At 48.1% G+C, this 17,872-nt stretch overlaps 1 protein-coding gene across 3 annotated transcripts; it reads right to left on the bottom strand.

The window, feature by feature from the left end:
- Positions 1-2,521: 2,521 nt before the first annotated feature.
- On the bottom strand, positions 2,522-16,703 carry ccar1 (cell division cycle and apoptosis regulator 1). Of its 3 annotated transcripts, none has more exons than XM_049007984.1 (25): positions 16,617-16,703; positions 15,908-16,077; positions 15,649-15,821; positions 15,417-15,503; positions 14,929-14,961; positions 14,668-14,846; positions 14,224-14,350; positions 13,877-14,069; positions 13,658-13,799; positions 13,423-13,578; positions 13,090-13,315; positions 11,821-11,934; positions 11,555-11,721; positions 10,801-11,011; positions 9,787-9,870; positions 9,508-9,696; positions 8,877-9,068; positions 5,279-5,488; positions 5,069-5,186; positions 4,907-4,989; positions 4,513-4,659; positions 4,306-4,426; positions 4,044-4,220; positions 3,013-3,218; positions 2,522-2,934 (listed from the first exon to the last, which is right to left on the bottom strand). In XM_049007984.1, exons 2-25 carry the CDS (start codon positions 16,029-16,031, stop codon positions 2,878-2,880), a joined length of 3,516 nt encoding a protein of 1,171 aa, XP_048863941.1. In that variant the 5' UTR covers positions 16,032-16,077; positions 16,617-16,703; the 3' UTR covers positions 2,522-2,877. The 3 variants fall into 3 exon arrangements, with proteins under 3 accessions (XP_048863941.1, XP_048863942.1, XP_048863944.1); XM_049007985.1 differs by having other exon boundaries at positions 2,529-2,934; positions 15,920-16,077; XM_049007987.1 differs by lacking the exons at positions 10,801-11,011; positions 11,555-11,721 and having other exon boundaries at positions 2,583-2,934.
- Between the last annotated feature and the right edge of the window lie 1,169 nt (positions 16,704-17,872).

Raw genomic sequence — 17,872 nt, 5'->3', positions numbered from 1 at the left:
ACCCATATGTGACAAGTGGCTATCACTACGACAGTCAGCCTGGCCAGAGGGTGCATGTGTCACGATCCGGGATGTAGCTGACGGGCGATCGTGCGGGTAAGGAGCAGGCAGGCAAGCGGGATACGGGAAAACGGGGGTTTATTCGTGGGAATCGGGGCAAGGGACATCAGACATCAGGAAACATCAATGACGGACACAGGACTCGGGTAAGACACGGACTGAAATACACAGGACTGATTGAAAATAATCAGACACAGCTGGGTACAATCCGGAAAACACACGTGGGTAGGCAGGGGGCGTGGCACACAGGAGGAGCCGACGAGCAGGGCATGACAGCATGGTCTTGCTAGAGAACACACTACATCAATAACTTGTCCTAGACTGAGCAGTCTGTTGACCATTTGCTTACTTCCCAATGAGGAAAAACAACATAAAGGAATTGTCAGTCACTTGTAAATGGAGTACAAATGTGCACACACACCTGTGCATTCAACCAATTAAATTTTATGACCGCCTAGAACTGTTCAATTTTTACAGATTATAAATATACTGATCTTACTGTTGAAATAGAACGTATATTCGTATTTTGACAAATACGAAATAACGTGAATATATACACGATAACAGGAAAATTAAGAATTGCGACTCATCTCGTCATCATGCTCCGCAAACGTGCTTGATGGGTTTCGCACGCACGTTTTAGTGGGGTAATCAAAGCCGTGCTCACAGACAGTGACGTTCCATCAACCATGACGTCAAAGGTAAACAATACATATGGATGACCATCATTCAAATAATATTAGAGTTATAACAGCGTAACCGTGATGACCCTTAAAAGCTGATTGATTTGAAGTCCTCCACACTCCTACTTGTTCTGTGTTTGTGTTTCATGCAGACAAACTATGATTAATTTGTCAACAATTTAGCAAAAGTTGTTCATTGTAAATGGAAGTACGTGTACTGTGGTCCTGGTGTTTTGTTTTGATATGACAACATGCTTAAAATAAACAGAAGAGAACTTTATTTTAACATACGTCTATTTGTTTATTCTCACACCGGTTTAGCAGTATTTAACGATTAATCGGAGGATTCATCAAACACACTGGTACCGTGAGTACCAAACACATATTTATCTCCTTTAGGATCGATCTTCTAGAATAAATGCTGCAACATGTCTTCAGTCTACTCCATTACTCATAGTCAATAGTCTTTTGTAAGTTAAATCAACACTATACTTTTTCTCCAGTTATGAGAAATCAAACGCTTTGGCAGATCCGTTTTTCCCTGACAGAGTGCCGGTGATCCAAAGGTCGTCTCCGGGTTTAGGAATGGTACACCGCTTGGCAGCCGCAGTTTTAAAGACGCCAACGTAACCGCAAAGGCCATTTTGAGTGCGGGAGGTAAGTGGAGTAGCGTGAAACCCGCAGAAAGTCAAGCACTGAGCCTCGCGCGTAGTACCTTGTTTGACCACAAGAGGGAGACACACCAGGTGAGGAGAGGGAGAACAGCAGGTTCTCTCCGAGGCGTCGTCTTCTCCTTGATTTTTTATTTACGCATATGAAAACACACCACTGCCAGATAACCTAGCAGGTAACAAAGGTGGCCGCCAACTTCTGAGGGAAGTCGATTTTGCAAATCGCATGCGCTGGGGCTACCAATATTACCACACACTGTCCGAAACGAAGTGAAATTGCCCGGTAAAGTTCGCCTAGAGCGTCACAAGGGCTTCGACCAGCACTGAACCTCCCATGAGGTTCAAGCATTCCAGACAACATAATAATAATAATAATAATAATAATAATAATAATAATACATTTGATTTATAATGCATATAGCAGGTAACACATGTAGTGTTTTAATACAAATCATGTCCAGGTTAAATCACAACAAACTGAGAAAAGCGTGAACTATAGGCCTGATTTCTTAAAGCGCCAGCCCTGTACATAAATGATGCTTTGAAGCAAACGTAGTATCGTACGACACCCTTTATTTACATATATGCTATATATGCAGTCAGAAGCTTATTTGGTTTACTGTCCTTTTGTATCTCTTGGAATTGCATGTGAAATCGCAGCCCTTTCTATTGCAAACCTGGCTCCATCTCTCTCGATCTAAGGCTACTGCTTTCAAGCCACGCCCCCTATCCCACTATTTTTTTGTGACACGCATGGCGGACAAAAACTTACCGTGGACGCGTTTGATTTCTGTATCAGATACCCCTCCATTCCTGTCGCGTTATAAAATAGCAGCTGTGATCATTTTATCTTTTTTACTGAATCACTTCCACAAGGGGGCAGCAGATTCCCTGGAATGAACCTATATAAACTGGCTTTGGGTTTGTAATTGATTAGCGCAAAACTAGCGAACACTCAGCCAATCCAAGAAACCAAACCAAACTTAATTTAATTAAATTTAATTTAATTTAATTTAAAATTCACTACACTGTGTGCTTGATCATAGCCTTAATTTAAACCTATACTCGATAAAAAGTCGAGACTGAGCTGGCATGGTAAAAATTGGGTCGTGGTGCTAAAAGGTTGAGAACCACTGCTCACAAAGTGCTTTGTGGCTGTTCAGTTCATGATGGCACAGGGCAAAACACTTTTTTTTCCCATCAGTTTATTATTGATTAAAGACTCAGGAAGTTTCACCACAAACATAAATAACACACTTATTGCTAAAGTGGAGCTCTACACACAAACAAAAAGTGTGTACGGTCAAATAACTGCAAAGCAAAGGTTGCTTAGCATAGTTAAGAAAAGAACCAGTTCAGTTAAAATCGTTAGAGAAGAATCTGGAAACAGAACTGCATCGGTAAACAAAATTCTGTACATGGCCACAGCAGTGACACCTAACCCACATGTACAAAGGGGCGGCTCAGTCCTCTGAGCCGTTGGTTTGTACTTTTGGGTCGTTCTCTTCCTCAGGAAGGTCCTAGAACACAGAAGACCTCCGTCAGTCTATCTGCAGCAGTGTGAAGTTCACATCAGACCTCTGACTGGGGACGCTCACCTTTCTTAACACGCCCTGCAGTTCCTTCATGACCGTCGTCAGGCTGCACACGGTCTTCTGCAGCTGGTCCTGTAGGCAGCTCTGTGTCTCCTCCGTGGCCGCCAGGTTCTTCTGCGTCTGGGCTAGGCTGCTCTTCAGCTCCTCCACCTCTCGCAGTAGGCTGCTGTTGGCACTTTCCAGCTGGGATATCGCCTTTGCGTCCTCCTCTGCGAAACAGGCGTAGAAAATGAAATTATGCTTTGATTTCACATTTGTAGCACTAGTCAGAAAAAAAAGAACTTATACCTCTGCTTGCCAAGTAAACCTAACTGTAGGTAGAGAAATGGACTCTGAGGAACATCCCCAAGGTACAGACATTAACGTGCCCCCAATGGTACAAAATTGTTCTTCATAGTCAATTTCTGTACCTTAAAATGTACAATTACATTCTTTGACTCCCTACGACTTTTGCACAGTAACGTATATACAGTAAATAGCCTTAAACATTTTCTTTGCCTCCTTAAGACTTTTACACAGTACTGTACATACAAATGAGAGTGTGTGGCTTGGGGTCCAAGCGCAGGGTGAGAACATTTATCCGATGCCCCTGGAGAACTGAGGCCTCAATGGAGTTGAGACTGCAAGATGCTCCCTGGGTTACGATGGTCCGTGTTACGATATTTTGACTTTACGACGCTTAAATGTCTTTCACTTTCAGTACATTATTCAGCAAATTACATGAAATGTTCAACACTTTATTATAAAACAGGCTTTGCGTTAATGATTTTGCGCAACTGTAGGCTAAAGTAACTGTTATAAGCATGTTTAAGGTAGGCTATAGGCTAGGCTAAGATGTTTGTTAGGTGTATTATATTAAAATGCATTTTTGCCTTACGATGGGTTTATCAGAACGTAAGCCTATTGTAACCTGAGGAGATGCTGTATTCTGCTGAGGTTGGGATTCGAACCAGTGACCTACTGATCATTCAGCCAAACACCACTAGTCATGGTCTTGAGTGGCACTCAGGACACACAGCGACAGCTGCTTGTACCCATTTTAGTGTCCTGCAGCATCAGCTTCTGCTCGATCTCCTCCCTGGCTCTCTCGCTCTTGTCCAGCTTCTGCAGCACACTGCCGACATCCACCATGGCACCGTTGTACACGATCAAGCCGCCCGACTCGTTCGGCTCCCCCTTCACCTTGCAGGATGGCAGCAGTGCCCTGTTTCCTGTGCAGACAAGGAACACTGAGTACAGGCGTGTAGACTGGGTGCCACTGGGCACCAGTGGGAGACACCTGGTTTCAGCTCGTACCGGAAAGGTTGTCAGGTGACTCCTCGCTGATGGGCGGGGCGACCTCATCTTTCGGCTGGTCAGTCAGCTTCCGGTAGAAGCACGATTCTCTGATCAGGGGCTTATTTAGCAATTTCTTGACCTGTAGACAGATGCCAAGCAAGTGACAGAAGTTACTACAAGAACTGGTGAGAGTGAAATCCCAGCAATCTCTGAATCACGAGCTACCTGAGCACGAGAGAGGTGCAGCCCCAGTGTGTACATGATCTCCTCCACGTCCTTCTCCAGGAGGTAACCGCAATGGCTTTGATCGAAGTACACGAAGGCCATGAGGAGATCTTTGTCGTGTGTGATCATCTGCTTCTTCTCCTTTTCCTGCAAAGTCAAGAAAGTCTTTAGTGGGCGAAACTGTCGATTATGACTGACCGTGAGCAGCATTAGCCATAACCAACTCATAGGCACAATTAGCGTAACATGGGTTTCGCCCATGTCAATAAATGCATTAATTTGTTTTAATGTGCGTACTGAACATTACATGACAAATACGTGTATTATTACGGCCTTTGTCTTTCGCATTTTTGGTACAGGAGGCAGGAATCCCCACGATGAGGTCAGTAAGCACCTTGTCCTTGGAGGACTGCTCTCTTGACTTCCTGTCATCTCGACGGTCATCCCTCCGGTCCCTCCCATCAGAGTCTTCGTCATCTTAAATTGGGGGGGACGGGACGGTGGTTATTCTACATTACGCTGGATAAACACTAGCCGTAATGGCTCCCCTCCTTACCCTCATCATCCTCAGCCTCCTCAGCCTCCAGGGGGTCATACTCCTCCGCATTCGTGGTGCTGTCCTCATCCTCATCTCTCGACTCCTCTTTCCTCAGTGTTCTCTCCTTGTCTTCCTCCTAATATGACGGCGAATCGAACATTCAAGCGACTGAAGCCCCGTGGTCAGACCCACGCTGCCCCACCCTGCTCGGCCTTCGCCTCCACCCACCCTCTTGTCCTCTCGGCCTTTCTTCGCAGACGGCTCTCCATTCTCTTCCTCCTTGTCTCTCTTCGTGTCCTTCTTCTCTGCCTCCTTCTTGCCCTTGTCCCTCTTGTCCCGCTTGTCTTCTTTGATCGGGACTGCAGCCAAGGCTTTGTAGATCCTGTAGCCAAAGTCACGCTGCAGCATCTCGTTAAACAGCTCGGCAAACAGGGACACCTGCAGGACGAGCAAATTCCGGTGTCACAATCACAATCTATTCAAATGTAAACAGACAAGCAATACAATTCCTGATATAGATACAACTGACTAACCAATATTATGTTGAGCAATTCTGGAAACAACAGCGTGGAATGAAACATGTCACGCCAAACATAGCCGTAAGCAAACAAGATTCAGGGATGCATAGCTACACAGGTATGCTCCTTAACAAAGCTTAATTGCTCATCTTGCATATAAAAGCGTCTTTACATCGGCGATGCTTCTCTATTTCGCACTACTACCTGAATGTACAGTACTACACACAAGTCATAGGCAGTCAAACGAAAAAAAGCTATTGACCTGGGTAGTATGTGTATTGAGAGGAAAACAAACAATTATTAGTAACAATAAAAACAAAAAAACAAAAACAAGTTACTAAGTCTTATTGGATGGCTAGATGAACACTGCTTCAGTTCCCAAACTTCTCTTCCAGGGCACCCCAGCCATTCCATGTGTTCATTACATTTGTGAACCAGCACACTCAGTTAAGCCAATGAGATATTGATTAGCCAATCAGGGTAAGGTAGTGGTTGAGTCAAAAAAATACACTGGTGTCTTGGACGGTTGCGGTAAACGCTGGGGTGACATTTTGAAAGCTGACACAGTCTAAGATGCTGACATCTTATTGATGACCAGACGCAGGCTCGTTAGCTGGACCCTGTTAATGACTAATCTGCAGAATATTTTATTATATTGGACAGGTCTTTCTTGTGGGTCCTGTTTGAGGATCTCCAGGCCTCTGTTATTCTCCTCTGCTTCTGCACCTCATCCGCACGCACCGTGAGTCACAGAATCAGCTGCAATCAGTCACACCTCCTCAAGCCAAACTTGCCCCATTAAAGAGCACAATCTCCAGGCTTCGATCTGTGAGACTCGAGGTCATTTAACTGCATCAGCCACTCGTTTGTCTTGGAGGTAGCTGCCCATTAAGAAACACAAACTGACAGGATGTCGTACGCTGTACAAGAGATGTCAGGGGAGGCAAACATCTGACCAACTCCATCACAAGACTGAACCTGGGCCCACTGAAGACAGATGCAGAGAAGGTACTGGAAAAATTGGAGAACATCATGAACAATTTTGGACATCGCCTCCATGGGGCGCCCCCTTTGGGCAACTTTATTCAATGGCTCATTCCACAATGGTGCTAAGAAGAACTACGAAAGATCCTTCCAATCGACACACCTCTACAACGCCCCCTTTAGACGTGCCAGGCCACACCATCAACCATAACGTGTCAGGACAACATTTTACACATAATAACCCACAAAACTATGTATGACTACATACATCTCTGTACGTCACATTCTTTGGTTATGTATATAAACAAAATTCCCCTGGGATTAAGTGTGTCTGTCTATCCAAGGTTGTGTGCCTGCAGTTATCACACTCTTAAACGTTGTTTCGTTTCATCCTCAAAATGTCTCACAAACAAATGTGCGTCAAAAACAGAAACTGACACCGCACAACAATATACCGGAAAGGGAAAGAGACGCGTCGGAAGTCAGACGCACAAATAACCGATGGCAGGACTATTTTGAGAACGACACCAGTCTCTCTCTCTCTCTCTCTCTCTCCATCTTATTAGGCACGAAATGGCAAGAACAACAAAATCAGAAAATTAATTCAAGGAGTTACACTCCACGCATGGAGACGAATGAAATAAGAGAAAATGTTAAAAGAGCGAGTCATTCAAAGAATAAAATCGTGTCTCCCCCATAAATAATGACCGGAAATTATGCCGGAATCAGAAAATAAAGAAACAGTGGCAATCTTAATGCATATTTGACAGTGAGAAAAAAAATTAAAAATCAACAAGCACACGCATGAGCATATGGAAAACGCTTAGATATGTGGCTCAGAGATTTAACAAAACACACTGCTTACGTTTTCACATTATTCATTACCCTTGATTCTATACATTTTCCGTGTTTTTGTCTGTGGAGCATTACTGTAGCCTCACCGTCAGCATTTCAATGTACAGATGCCTCTAACATTGTGTAATGATAAATAGAAGACGTTTACAAACAGATCTGCTTTCTTACGCTATCTAATTTTATTTTAAATGATGTAAATATATGTAATATAAATGTAATTTACCTAATCGATACATTGAATATAATTCATATTTTATTCTAATAAAATTCTGATGGTAAACGGATAAAATATAAACTGTGAGAAACAGACTGAATGAACATTTCGGCATCACTGCAGTTCTGCTATAACTGGCCGTAGTAGATGCTGGATTCCTGGGTGGCTCAGCGGCACTGAGCTCTGTGGCTCTGGTTTGAGCCGGATTTATGCCATTTGCCGACTGTGACTGGAAGCAGCGAGTCCCGCGGGCGAGAGGAGAGGGGAGTCAGCTGATGGGACCTCTGGTTCCACTGCACTAGCGCCTCCCAGCTGCGCCCCTGCATCTTACGATCAGGGAGACGGCAGCGTGCACTACGCCAAAAGGCACGGCTCGCGCAGTGAGAGGAAGTGGCACTGGGGCAGGGCCTGGCTATGCTGCTTTAAGTGGCAACGGACAAGACCAAACTGGAATGATGGAGCACTCCAATCAAGACAAATGTAGCCAAGTCTCAGATATGAAAAATAGTTATACTTGTGATTCTTAGCAGATTAAAATATAAACAAGCCACTAATGTCACATGTGTAAAGGCATATTAATACTACGATGCAAGTACCCGCTTGTCCTATTCAGGGTTGCGGAAGGGTACGGAGCCTATGCCGGAAGCTAAGGATGCAAGGCAGGGAACAATCCAGGAGGGGGCGCCAACCCATGGCAGAGCACACACACTATCACACATACTGGCAATTTGACAACTCCGATTCACCTTAGCATGTTTTTGGACTGTGGATGGAAACTTGAGCACGCAGAGGAAACCCAACGACCAAACGAAACAAACGTAAACATGCCAGGGTGGACAGTCAAACCTCAGTCCAAGAGGTATGAGGTGACAGTGCTAACCACTGCACCACCATACCGCTGCATGCAAGAATATATGACGGCAAAAAAAAGCATGTGAAAACCGAGTGAATAACACCGGAGGAGTATAGATAACATGTTACCCTGGTTCAGCCGCCCCACAGGTACTAACAGTCAGGCACAGTGAATACAGGAGACCGACAAGCTGATCTGTAACTAAAGACCTTTTGTTGGCTCAGTAGCTGACATGTAAAATGCTATTTATGGCTAAGATCTTATTTGATGTCTTTCAGCACTAAGAGGTTGGTTTTTCAGGACAATGAAGCAGCAAATACATTTCTGACGATGTGTCAAACGAAGCCGGGGCTGACCACAGTCACATGACCTCCCCTAAGGGCGGTGTAGGGTGTCACTCGCCTCGAAGGAGTGCTCCTTGTTGTCTTCGAGCCGATAGTCCAGCAGCACGCTCAGAGACATGATGCTACAGTCGAACTTGCCATTCTTGGCCCCCCAGTTGGGATGGACGATGATGCTCGGCTCCTCCGGCAGGATGTAGCGTCGCTCCCGCCGCTGCCTCTCCTGCTCCTCTAGCCGCCTGCGCTCCTCCTCCTGCGGGGGGGGGGGGGGGCACGGAGCACAGTCCTCTGCTGTGTAAACTAGGGCTGCAAAATTCTGGGAAGTTTCTGTTAATCCCCATATAATCCCCTTAACTTCCCATGGAAAATTTCCAATTTGGAACAGTTCTTCAGGTTAACTTCCCATGGAATGCACAGTCCTCTGCTGTGTAAACTAGGGTTGCGAAATTCTGGGAAGTTTCTGTTAATCCCCATATAATCCCCTTAACTTCCCATGGAAAATTTCCAATTTGGAACAGTTCTCCAGGTTAACTTCCCATGGAATGCAACATTTTCAGAAAGTTTCTGAAAAATTTTCCACTCCTCTGTTGCCCTAGTTAACGAACGCTTCTATCCCCATCATGACAGAGTACAGTCTATGCCGTTTTAAGCTAAGGGCGGCCCACTACCTTTCACCCCACCCCAAGGAGTACCTCTCGGTCATCCTCCGTGCGGCCCGTCTCCTCCTCCTCCGCAGGCCCAGCCTCGGGCTTCTCTGTCTCCTTGGTCTCTTCCACTTGTTCCTCCCCCTTCAGCTGCTTGGTCAGCCGTGCAATCAGCTGTGACTTCAGCCCCTTGGAGCTCAGTGACCGGCTCTCTAGCTCCTTCCGCAGGTCGCTTACCTGTATGACAGTCGTCCCCCCCAACATTACGCCTTCTGAAAGATAACCTAATGGCATGCTGGAATACCCGGACCTCCCAAACACTTGTACCTTCATTGTCTTGGGGTCCAGCTTGGACCAGTGGGTCGGAGTCGTGACTTCCTTGGAGTCATCCTCATCTTTCTCTTCCTCCTCCTGAGGGACGAGATGTTCAGAGAGACGGGAGAACGTCAGTGGCCTGCTCTCCTACCTTTGGGATTGTGACACAAAGCTGATCCGTGCAAGTAGCATGGTCACAAATGAGTCTCTCTCTCCTCCTAAGTGCTCCATTGGGCAAGCATACATTTCTAGGGCACATACAGGTTTTCTAGCCTCTTACAGAGCAAAATGCCACCATCAGCCAATCAAAGCCAGGTCTGTGGAACACAAAAAGGTAATCAGTGATGACAGGTCCAAGCAGGGGATTAGGGTCGATCGAAGCTGCTTTCAAATTGGCCTTGTGTGGATTCTTAGTCCTATGCTTTATCATGCTTCCATATCATTTCTGATTACTTAAAACTATCATTTTGCTTTGTCTGTTACTGTCCTTCCAACAACTTTCCTGGAAAATTAAGGACTTGGGGGGGGGGGGGGGGGGAGAAAAAAAAGGTCTAAGTAGAGCTGGACAAAGACGTAGCATGAAACCGAAAGGGCCAGACAGGAGACAGAACTCAAAAGTTTCTGGAGTTCAGCGGATACAGAGGCGAAACAACTTTAGAGAGGGAAGCAGAGGTACTAAACATCTGTGCGACTGGTCCTCCAGGTTCCAGCAAGCCTTTCAGAGACACGCTTCTACGTGAGAGGCCACCTCCCGGCTGCAGGCGGCCCACATCACAGAGGCAACACAGCAATTCATCTTAATTTAACTCAGGGTCAAACACAGAACACGGGTGACACTGATGGGCTGGAAGCTGTTTTACCAGCGGCCATGGGGGGTGGGTCACGATGTGTGGCGGCTGTGTGACGCGGGGTGGGGGGGGGGGGGAGGGGAGGGGTTTGTGTGCTGTCTGTGATACTTGTCTGTTTGTGTTTGTTTCCTGTGCCTGTGAGAAGCGGAAATGAGAAGACAGGATTAGCGCTCAGTGCCTGTTCTCCATCTGCTTCCTTTCGTTCAGCCACGAGTTTCTCTGCCAGCTGCTCCTTGAGGCCCCGGGACAGCCCCTCCCACTCTGAGCGGGTAGGAAGACAATGCCAAACATCCGGGAGAAATAAAACCACTGTCTCCACATGTGCGCCCACTGTCCGGCCCTTGTGTGTCTCCTCAGGGCGGTGATAGCGAATCTCTGCAAAACGATACCTGTCGCAAAGGAAGAAGCGCATTGGAAAGAAACATCTGTCAAGCATTGAAAAGGCCTAAATCCATAGGCTACACAGTGCCCCAGAGCCCGCCCCCCGCGTCCGTCAGCGCTCCTCTACAAGGCCCCGCCCACCCGCCCCTCCCCCCAAAGGGATCACATCAACCAATCACAGCTGTAAACAGCAGACCAAGGCCCAGACCGGGAGCGTCGGACACAGTAACACCCCCCCCCCCACCCCATCTGCATGAGGCAACCCAGAGACACAGTGAGGTCCAGTTAAATATGTAAGATATTTAACATGGTAGGAGGACGGGGGGGAGGGGAGACACAGGGGGTGACGCTGTTCCTCGTTCTGCGGCCTGAGCGTCGGACACACGGCTGCACGCGGGGTACAAGGGTGGACAACTGAAAACAAGGAGGCGTCCGGAGAGCAGAGGAGAGGAGAGGAGAGGAGGCATAGGTGGAGGAGGAAGCTGGGGTCCGTGCAGCACTGAAAACGCGGCGTGGATACGGCAGAGGGGCCGGCGTGCGGCGGAACTTACCACTGCGTACATAAACTCAGGTCAATGCCTGTCAGAGCCTTACAACAACGTATCGCCGTCTTGATGAGCACAGAGGCGTCGTTCTCGGGGTCGGCCCCGTCCAGCGAGGGCGACCAGTGCCCCCCGATGGCCATAGCCTCGTCTTTGCCTCTCATGCCCACCAGAAACTGCGGCACAGCAGCAGAACAGTCAGCAGGGCTGCCACCCCCCCACCCCCCCCCCCGTGCGACTGCGCAGATGGATTGCATTGCCAGAATGAGGCCTACCTTGATGAGGCGAGCTGGGTGCTGGAAGGAGTCTCGGAGCTCTGGGGGGTCTTCAGCCAGGGCGCAAGACTTGTGGTACAGCTCATCCATGCTGGGGGTGGCCAGCAGCATGACCTGCAGGGAATGATCAGACGGCAGGTCAGTGCAGGCTAACATGCTCACTCAAGCTAACAAACCTTCAGAAGCACATAAACTAACACACTCCCTCAGGTTAACACATTCACTCATGCCAACACGCTCATTCAGGTTTAACACATTCACTCATGCCAACACGCTCATTCAGGTTTAACACATTCACTCATGCTAACACGCTCATTCAGGTTTAACACATTCACTCATGCTAACACGCTCATTCAGGTTTAACACATTCACTCATGCTAACACGCTCATTCAAGTTTAACACATTCACTCATGCTAACACGCTCATTCAGGTTTAACACATTCACTCATGCTAACACGCTCATTCAGGTTTAACACATTCACTCATGCTAACACGCTCATTCAGGTTAACACATTCACTCATGCTAACACGCTCATTCAGGTTAACACATTCACTCATGCTAACACGCTCATTCAGGTTAACACATTCACTCATGCTAACACGCTCATTCAGGTTAACACATTCACTCATGCTAACACGCTCATTCAGGTTAACACATTCACTCATGCTAACACGCTCATTCAGGTTTAACACATTCACTCATGCTAACACGCTCATTCAGGTTTAACACATTCACTCATGCTAACACGCTCATTCAGGTTTAACACATTCACTCATGCTAACACGCTCATTCAGGTTTAACACATTCACTCATGCTAACACGCTCATTCAGGTTTAACACATTCACTCATGCTAACACGCTCATTCAGGTTTAACACATTCACTCATGCTAACACGCTCATTCAGGTTAACACATTCACTCATGCTAACACGCTCATTCAGGTTAACACATTCACTCATGCTAACACGCTCATTCAGGTTTAACACATTCACTCATGCTAACACGCTCATTCAGGTTTAACACATTCACTCATGCTAACACGCTCATTCAGGTTTAACACATTCACTCATGCTAACACGCTCATTCAGGTTTAACACATTCACTCATGCTAACACGCTCATTCAGGTTTAACACATTCACTCATGCTAACACGCTCATTCAGGTTTAACACATTCACTCATGCTAACATGCTCATTCAGGTTAACACATTCACTCATGCTAACACGCTCATTCAGGTTAACACATTCACTAAGACCAGCAGGCCCACCTTAGCGCTGTAACTGTGGTTGGCGTCTGGTGGCTCCAGCACCGCTGTGTTCTTCACCAGGGAATCTACCTCCTTGTGCATGATGTGAAAATTGCAGTAGTTGCCAAACTGGAAGGGTCGGGATAGGGGGAACGCATCCACCCAGGTGAACTCGGCATTGAAGAAATCGCTGGGGATGTACAGGCTCTGATAGCGCCTGCGCAGTTCCATCATGTCGCAGCTTCGCCTATGGGGGGGATGAGCGAGCGAGTCGCGGGTGAGGGGGGAGCAGCGGGGAGCAACTGGGAGCAGCAGGGAACAGTGGGGAGGCACCTGAGGTTCAAGTAAACTCACCCATCCAGGGAGAACTTGGAAAACTGCACGGTGTAGCGAGGGGTGGCCCGACGAGGGCGCCGCGGGGAGCGCTCACGGCGGGGGGAGCGGTCACGCGAGCGCTTGCGTGTCGGGGTCCTCTCTCGGGAGCGTCTCCGCTCACGGTCCCGCTCTCGGCTGCAAAGACAGGCCGTTAGGAGGAGTCGAGCCCAGACCGCGGTTCAGCTCCCAGTCCCATTAGCCGATTCCGGCCCACCTGCGATCGTCCTTCCGGAGGATGAGCTCGGGCCGGTCGTTACGACCGGGAAAGCGGGGCCCGGGGTCTAGGCGCCGTACCGGTTGCTGCTGGGGCATCATCCTGACTGGTGGCTGGAGCAGCCCCCCAGAGAACACGGAATCTATGGTACAAAGATACAGCTATCATGACCACCCAAGAGTTATAACCGGAGACTCCAGGAATGGAATGTCTCCTCACCTTTGGAGGGGGGCTGTGGCAGCAGGGGCTGCGGGGGGGTCTGCAGCAGTGGGGCGAGGGTTGCCGCCGAGATCTGGGCCTGCAGAAGCGAGGGGGGTGGAGCCTGGGTGGGGACACTGAAGGTGGTGGGCGGGGGCAAAGCCTGCAGCATGCTAGGCCCAGGCTTCATCATGGCAGGCCCAGGGGGCTGGCTCTGTAACAGAGGAAGGGGGGCTTAGGAGCTCAGCCTATCACAGACAGGCCAGGGACACCATTCTTCCAAAGCATGGCCGCCAAGACTGAAAACACCAAGCACGGCTACGAGCCAACATGGCGGTCGGCGTCTCCGGACGTCAGCGTGCGCTCACAGTTTGGCTGGCCAGCTGAGGCAGCGTCTGAATCCGCTGGGCGTTCCACTTGAAGGGCATGTTGGGGTTGTACACGGCCTCCACCAGCACCCGGTCCCCCACCTGGGGTGTCTTTCCCTTCACTGCACTGCAAAGCGGTACAGAGTCAGACTACAGTCCGGCCATCAGAGGACAGCAACCACAGGCAAGCAGGCAACTGCGCTACACTGTAAGAAACTCTCCATGACAAAACAACACAGCGAAATTGTAACAAATTACCCGTCACATTGGATCAAACTAACTGCACCAAAATAAACCAGCTGTACCAAAAAAAAACCTGTAACACTGTAATAAATGAGCCACACAAAAATGAACTGATATGTAAAGTGTCCTTCAGAAACGCATGCTGCTTCATGCCGCTCTCGCGATTCAGGGACGCAGTCCCTCCTGCTCATCGCCGGCTACCTGAGCTGGAAGAAGACGTCCTCGTCTACGAAGCCAAAGGTGTCGTGCAGCTTGCTGACCACACCGGTGAACACGCGCTGCTTCTGAGGCTGCGGCTGCTGCTGGTGACTGGAGCGCGGCGTCGGGTACGACACGGTGATCTGCGCGGCCGGCTGGGGACTGGGCAGAGCCACCGGGGGCTGCAAACACACACCGGTCACGCACGCACACACACAAAGGGGGCTGTCTGCTGCAGAAATGCGTCGGCGGTCTCGCAGTTACCTGAGAGAGCAGGCCGGGCTGAGGTTGGGGCATCTGGGACAGGAGAGAGAGAGACAGGCAGGCAGGCAGAACGTCACAGCCAGTCCCCACGCTGCCACCCTTTATACAATTTTATACAAAGCGATGTACAACTGAAAGCAGAGTCCCTGGAACAATTGGGGGATAAGGATCTTGCTCTTAAGGACAGTGAAAACACTCTGCCAACTCTGGGATTTGAACGAGCAACCTTCCGATTACAGGCAGAGTGTCCTAAACAGCTGAGTCACACTATTTGTGTATTCAGTGCAGGCTCATAGAAACGCTGGAATCTGTGGTTGGCCATGCTGGGCGAGATGCCAGCCCACTGCAGGGTGCACACACTCATAGGGCAATGTATAAAAAACAGCCCACCTGCACCTCTTGGGATAAATGGAAGAAATGCATCAGCATGCAGCGGCACTCGCTATTCCCTCTTCCCATAATGCATCTGTGCAACATGGACACACTACCTGGTGAGGGACATTGTACAGGGTCTGCTGCGGTGGAGGGGGCTGGGGCTGCTGCTGATACTGCTGCAAGGCTGTGTTGATCTGCGACTGAAAGGAACAGACAAGATGCTACTGAAATCAGCTGTCACCCACGATATCACATGTCCCACTGGGGAGGACAGATACACACAATGACAGGACTGCAGCCAGTAGAGAGACGGGACCCCTGCAGACTATCGTCCATCTTTCTCACCTGCTGTAGGGCGGCGGCAGCTGCGGCCGCTTGCTGCTGCAGGGTGGCAGTCTGCTGGGACAGCTGGTAGCTGGCGGCAGACTGCGAGCTGAGCGAGGCAGCAGCCAGAGCCGATTGTTGGGAGTACATGGACGGGGAGGCGCCGAGGAGAGAGGGCTGCTGGACACCCAACGCTGTGAAAAACACCCACGTAGGTCAGTCTGAGTCCAATTCGTATGATGCACAAGCAAGCGTAGGCAAAATGAGCAAAGGACAGCACCCGTGTACTGACAGTGCAGGCTGTTAAGATCCAGCGGCTGCCCCGAGTGTCCTGGCTGTGATACGGCCGTCGCAGCGAATTGAGCTGCCCACGGTGGGTTCTTCTGTCCCCCAAACTGAGCCATCACAGCCTTCCGTGCTTCGGCTTCCTAACGACGACACCTGTGCGGTCTATCAGGAAAAGATCACCGAAACATTCACACATTCACCCATAACCGTGGTCAGAAGCAAGTTCGTCACGTGTAGCTGCGACATAAACATGTTAAACAGGCGCAGCGACGTTCATTTTCCAGTACGGCCCATTTTTCTCGTAAGATTACATAACACGTTAACTTAAGTTAGCTGGCAAAATAACCAGATTGTATGCATGGTGGGCATACAGTAATATGAATTCACTACGGACTTCAGATCCTTTACAGCTGTATAATAGTAGACGACAGATTGTAGGCATGCTGTCCCGGCAGCCATCATTCTGTGCCAGTGGAGATTAGCTGGGACCATCGATCATGACGGGCTTGTTTTGTTTTCATGCAGTGTAGGACAGGCCCGAGCTAGCAGATATCCAGAGCGCCAAGCTTGATTAACGACTCAAGATTTTCACCGTATTGCTCTGCGCTTTCTATAACAAACAAAATGACAACGTATTTCTGAACTCCACCAAAACACTGCATTCAACCATTTTTCCAATATTTAATACTACGATGCCCTACCTCAACTCTCCGAAGACGGACCGGCGGATACACGGAGAACACTGTTGGTGCGCATGCGTTAAGGTTACACTAAAGCTGAGTATTGCACATGCGTCAGAATTGTGCTGAGGTCGCGTTGTGCGCATGCGTAAGGGTTCAGTTAGAGGTGTCGTGAGTTGGTTGAGTGGTGTAGGTTTTTGTGTTTGAACGTTTTCTTGCTTATCGTTTATTTTATTATTACTCTGCACTGCGGTTTTTGGTGTGCTTAAATAAAATATATCATGTGAAGTTACTGTTTCCTCAAGAGACCCTGCCATATCTCCATGGCTGGTATTGCGCACAATATGGCTGACGCGTGGGGAATTGCGTAACGTGTAGATCGTCTTGGAATATATTTAGACCTTAGATCTAAGCACACGTGGAACCATTGTGGTTGACCTCTCTGCAGTTGTGGACTGAACCATTTTAAACGTGATTATAGCTTTTCAGAAAAGCACTTGCAAATTGAGAAAGTTAGGCAGGATATGACGCCTTAGTTTTAGACTGAATCGGAGGTCAACACCATGCCAAATTCTAACGGATATTTTGATGAAAATGCAGTTTTAACGAGGGACATGATATTTTAAAAACAAACCTGCAGTTCGCCCTCCGTTGACGTTTGGGGTGCTGTGGGTCGTGCATATCAGGCATTAATTAATGTGATGCATTTTGGATGGAAATTTGCATCATTTTGTTGTACATTTTGATATTTAAACGTCTCAAAATCTGTTCTGCGCTGAGGATAAAATTGTGTTTGACAACATTATACTGTAAATGATTGGTGTTTGGATAAACAAATATCCTAGTTTTTAGAAACAATGTGGTTCTGTGGATAAATGTGTACTGGACATAAGCACATGTAGTGTGACACACTGAGAATCAAGCTAATAGGAGTTTTACTTAGAGAAATATATTTCGAGGACAGAACAAAAAAATAAAATGATTAGTTTAGAGACAGAACTGAAGGTGACTCCAAGCAACTAGAGGAGGTGAAACCAACAAATCAGATGTCTTGGTTCTCCCTCTTATAGTTGCTCACCTTTTCCACAATCTGATTGGTTATCTCTCTGAACTAATAATTTTTCGTTGTGTCCTCGGAACATTTTTGTGTAAGTAAAACTCCCACAAGCCCTCAACAGAAAGCAATATGCACACTGCTTTTTAAAAAACATTGTTGGCATCATTGCACATTCCTAAAAATAACTGTACACAACATACCTCGTTAAGCGATTTCTGAT

The sequence above is a fragment of the Brienomyrus brachyistius genome, chromosome 3 (genome assembly GCF_023856365.1).
Source record: "Brienomyrus brachyistius isolate T26 chromosome 3, BBRACH_0.4, whole genome shotgun sequence".
NCBI classification, from domain to species: Eukaryota; Metazoa; Chordata; class Actinopteri; order Osteoglossiformes; family Mormyridae; genus Brienomyrus; species Brienomyrus brachyistius.
Note: the sequence above shows the minus strand (reverse complement) of the source record. Positions and strands in the feature narration are given on the sequence as shown.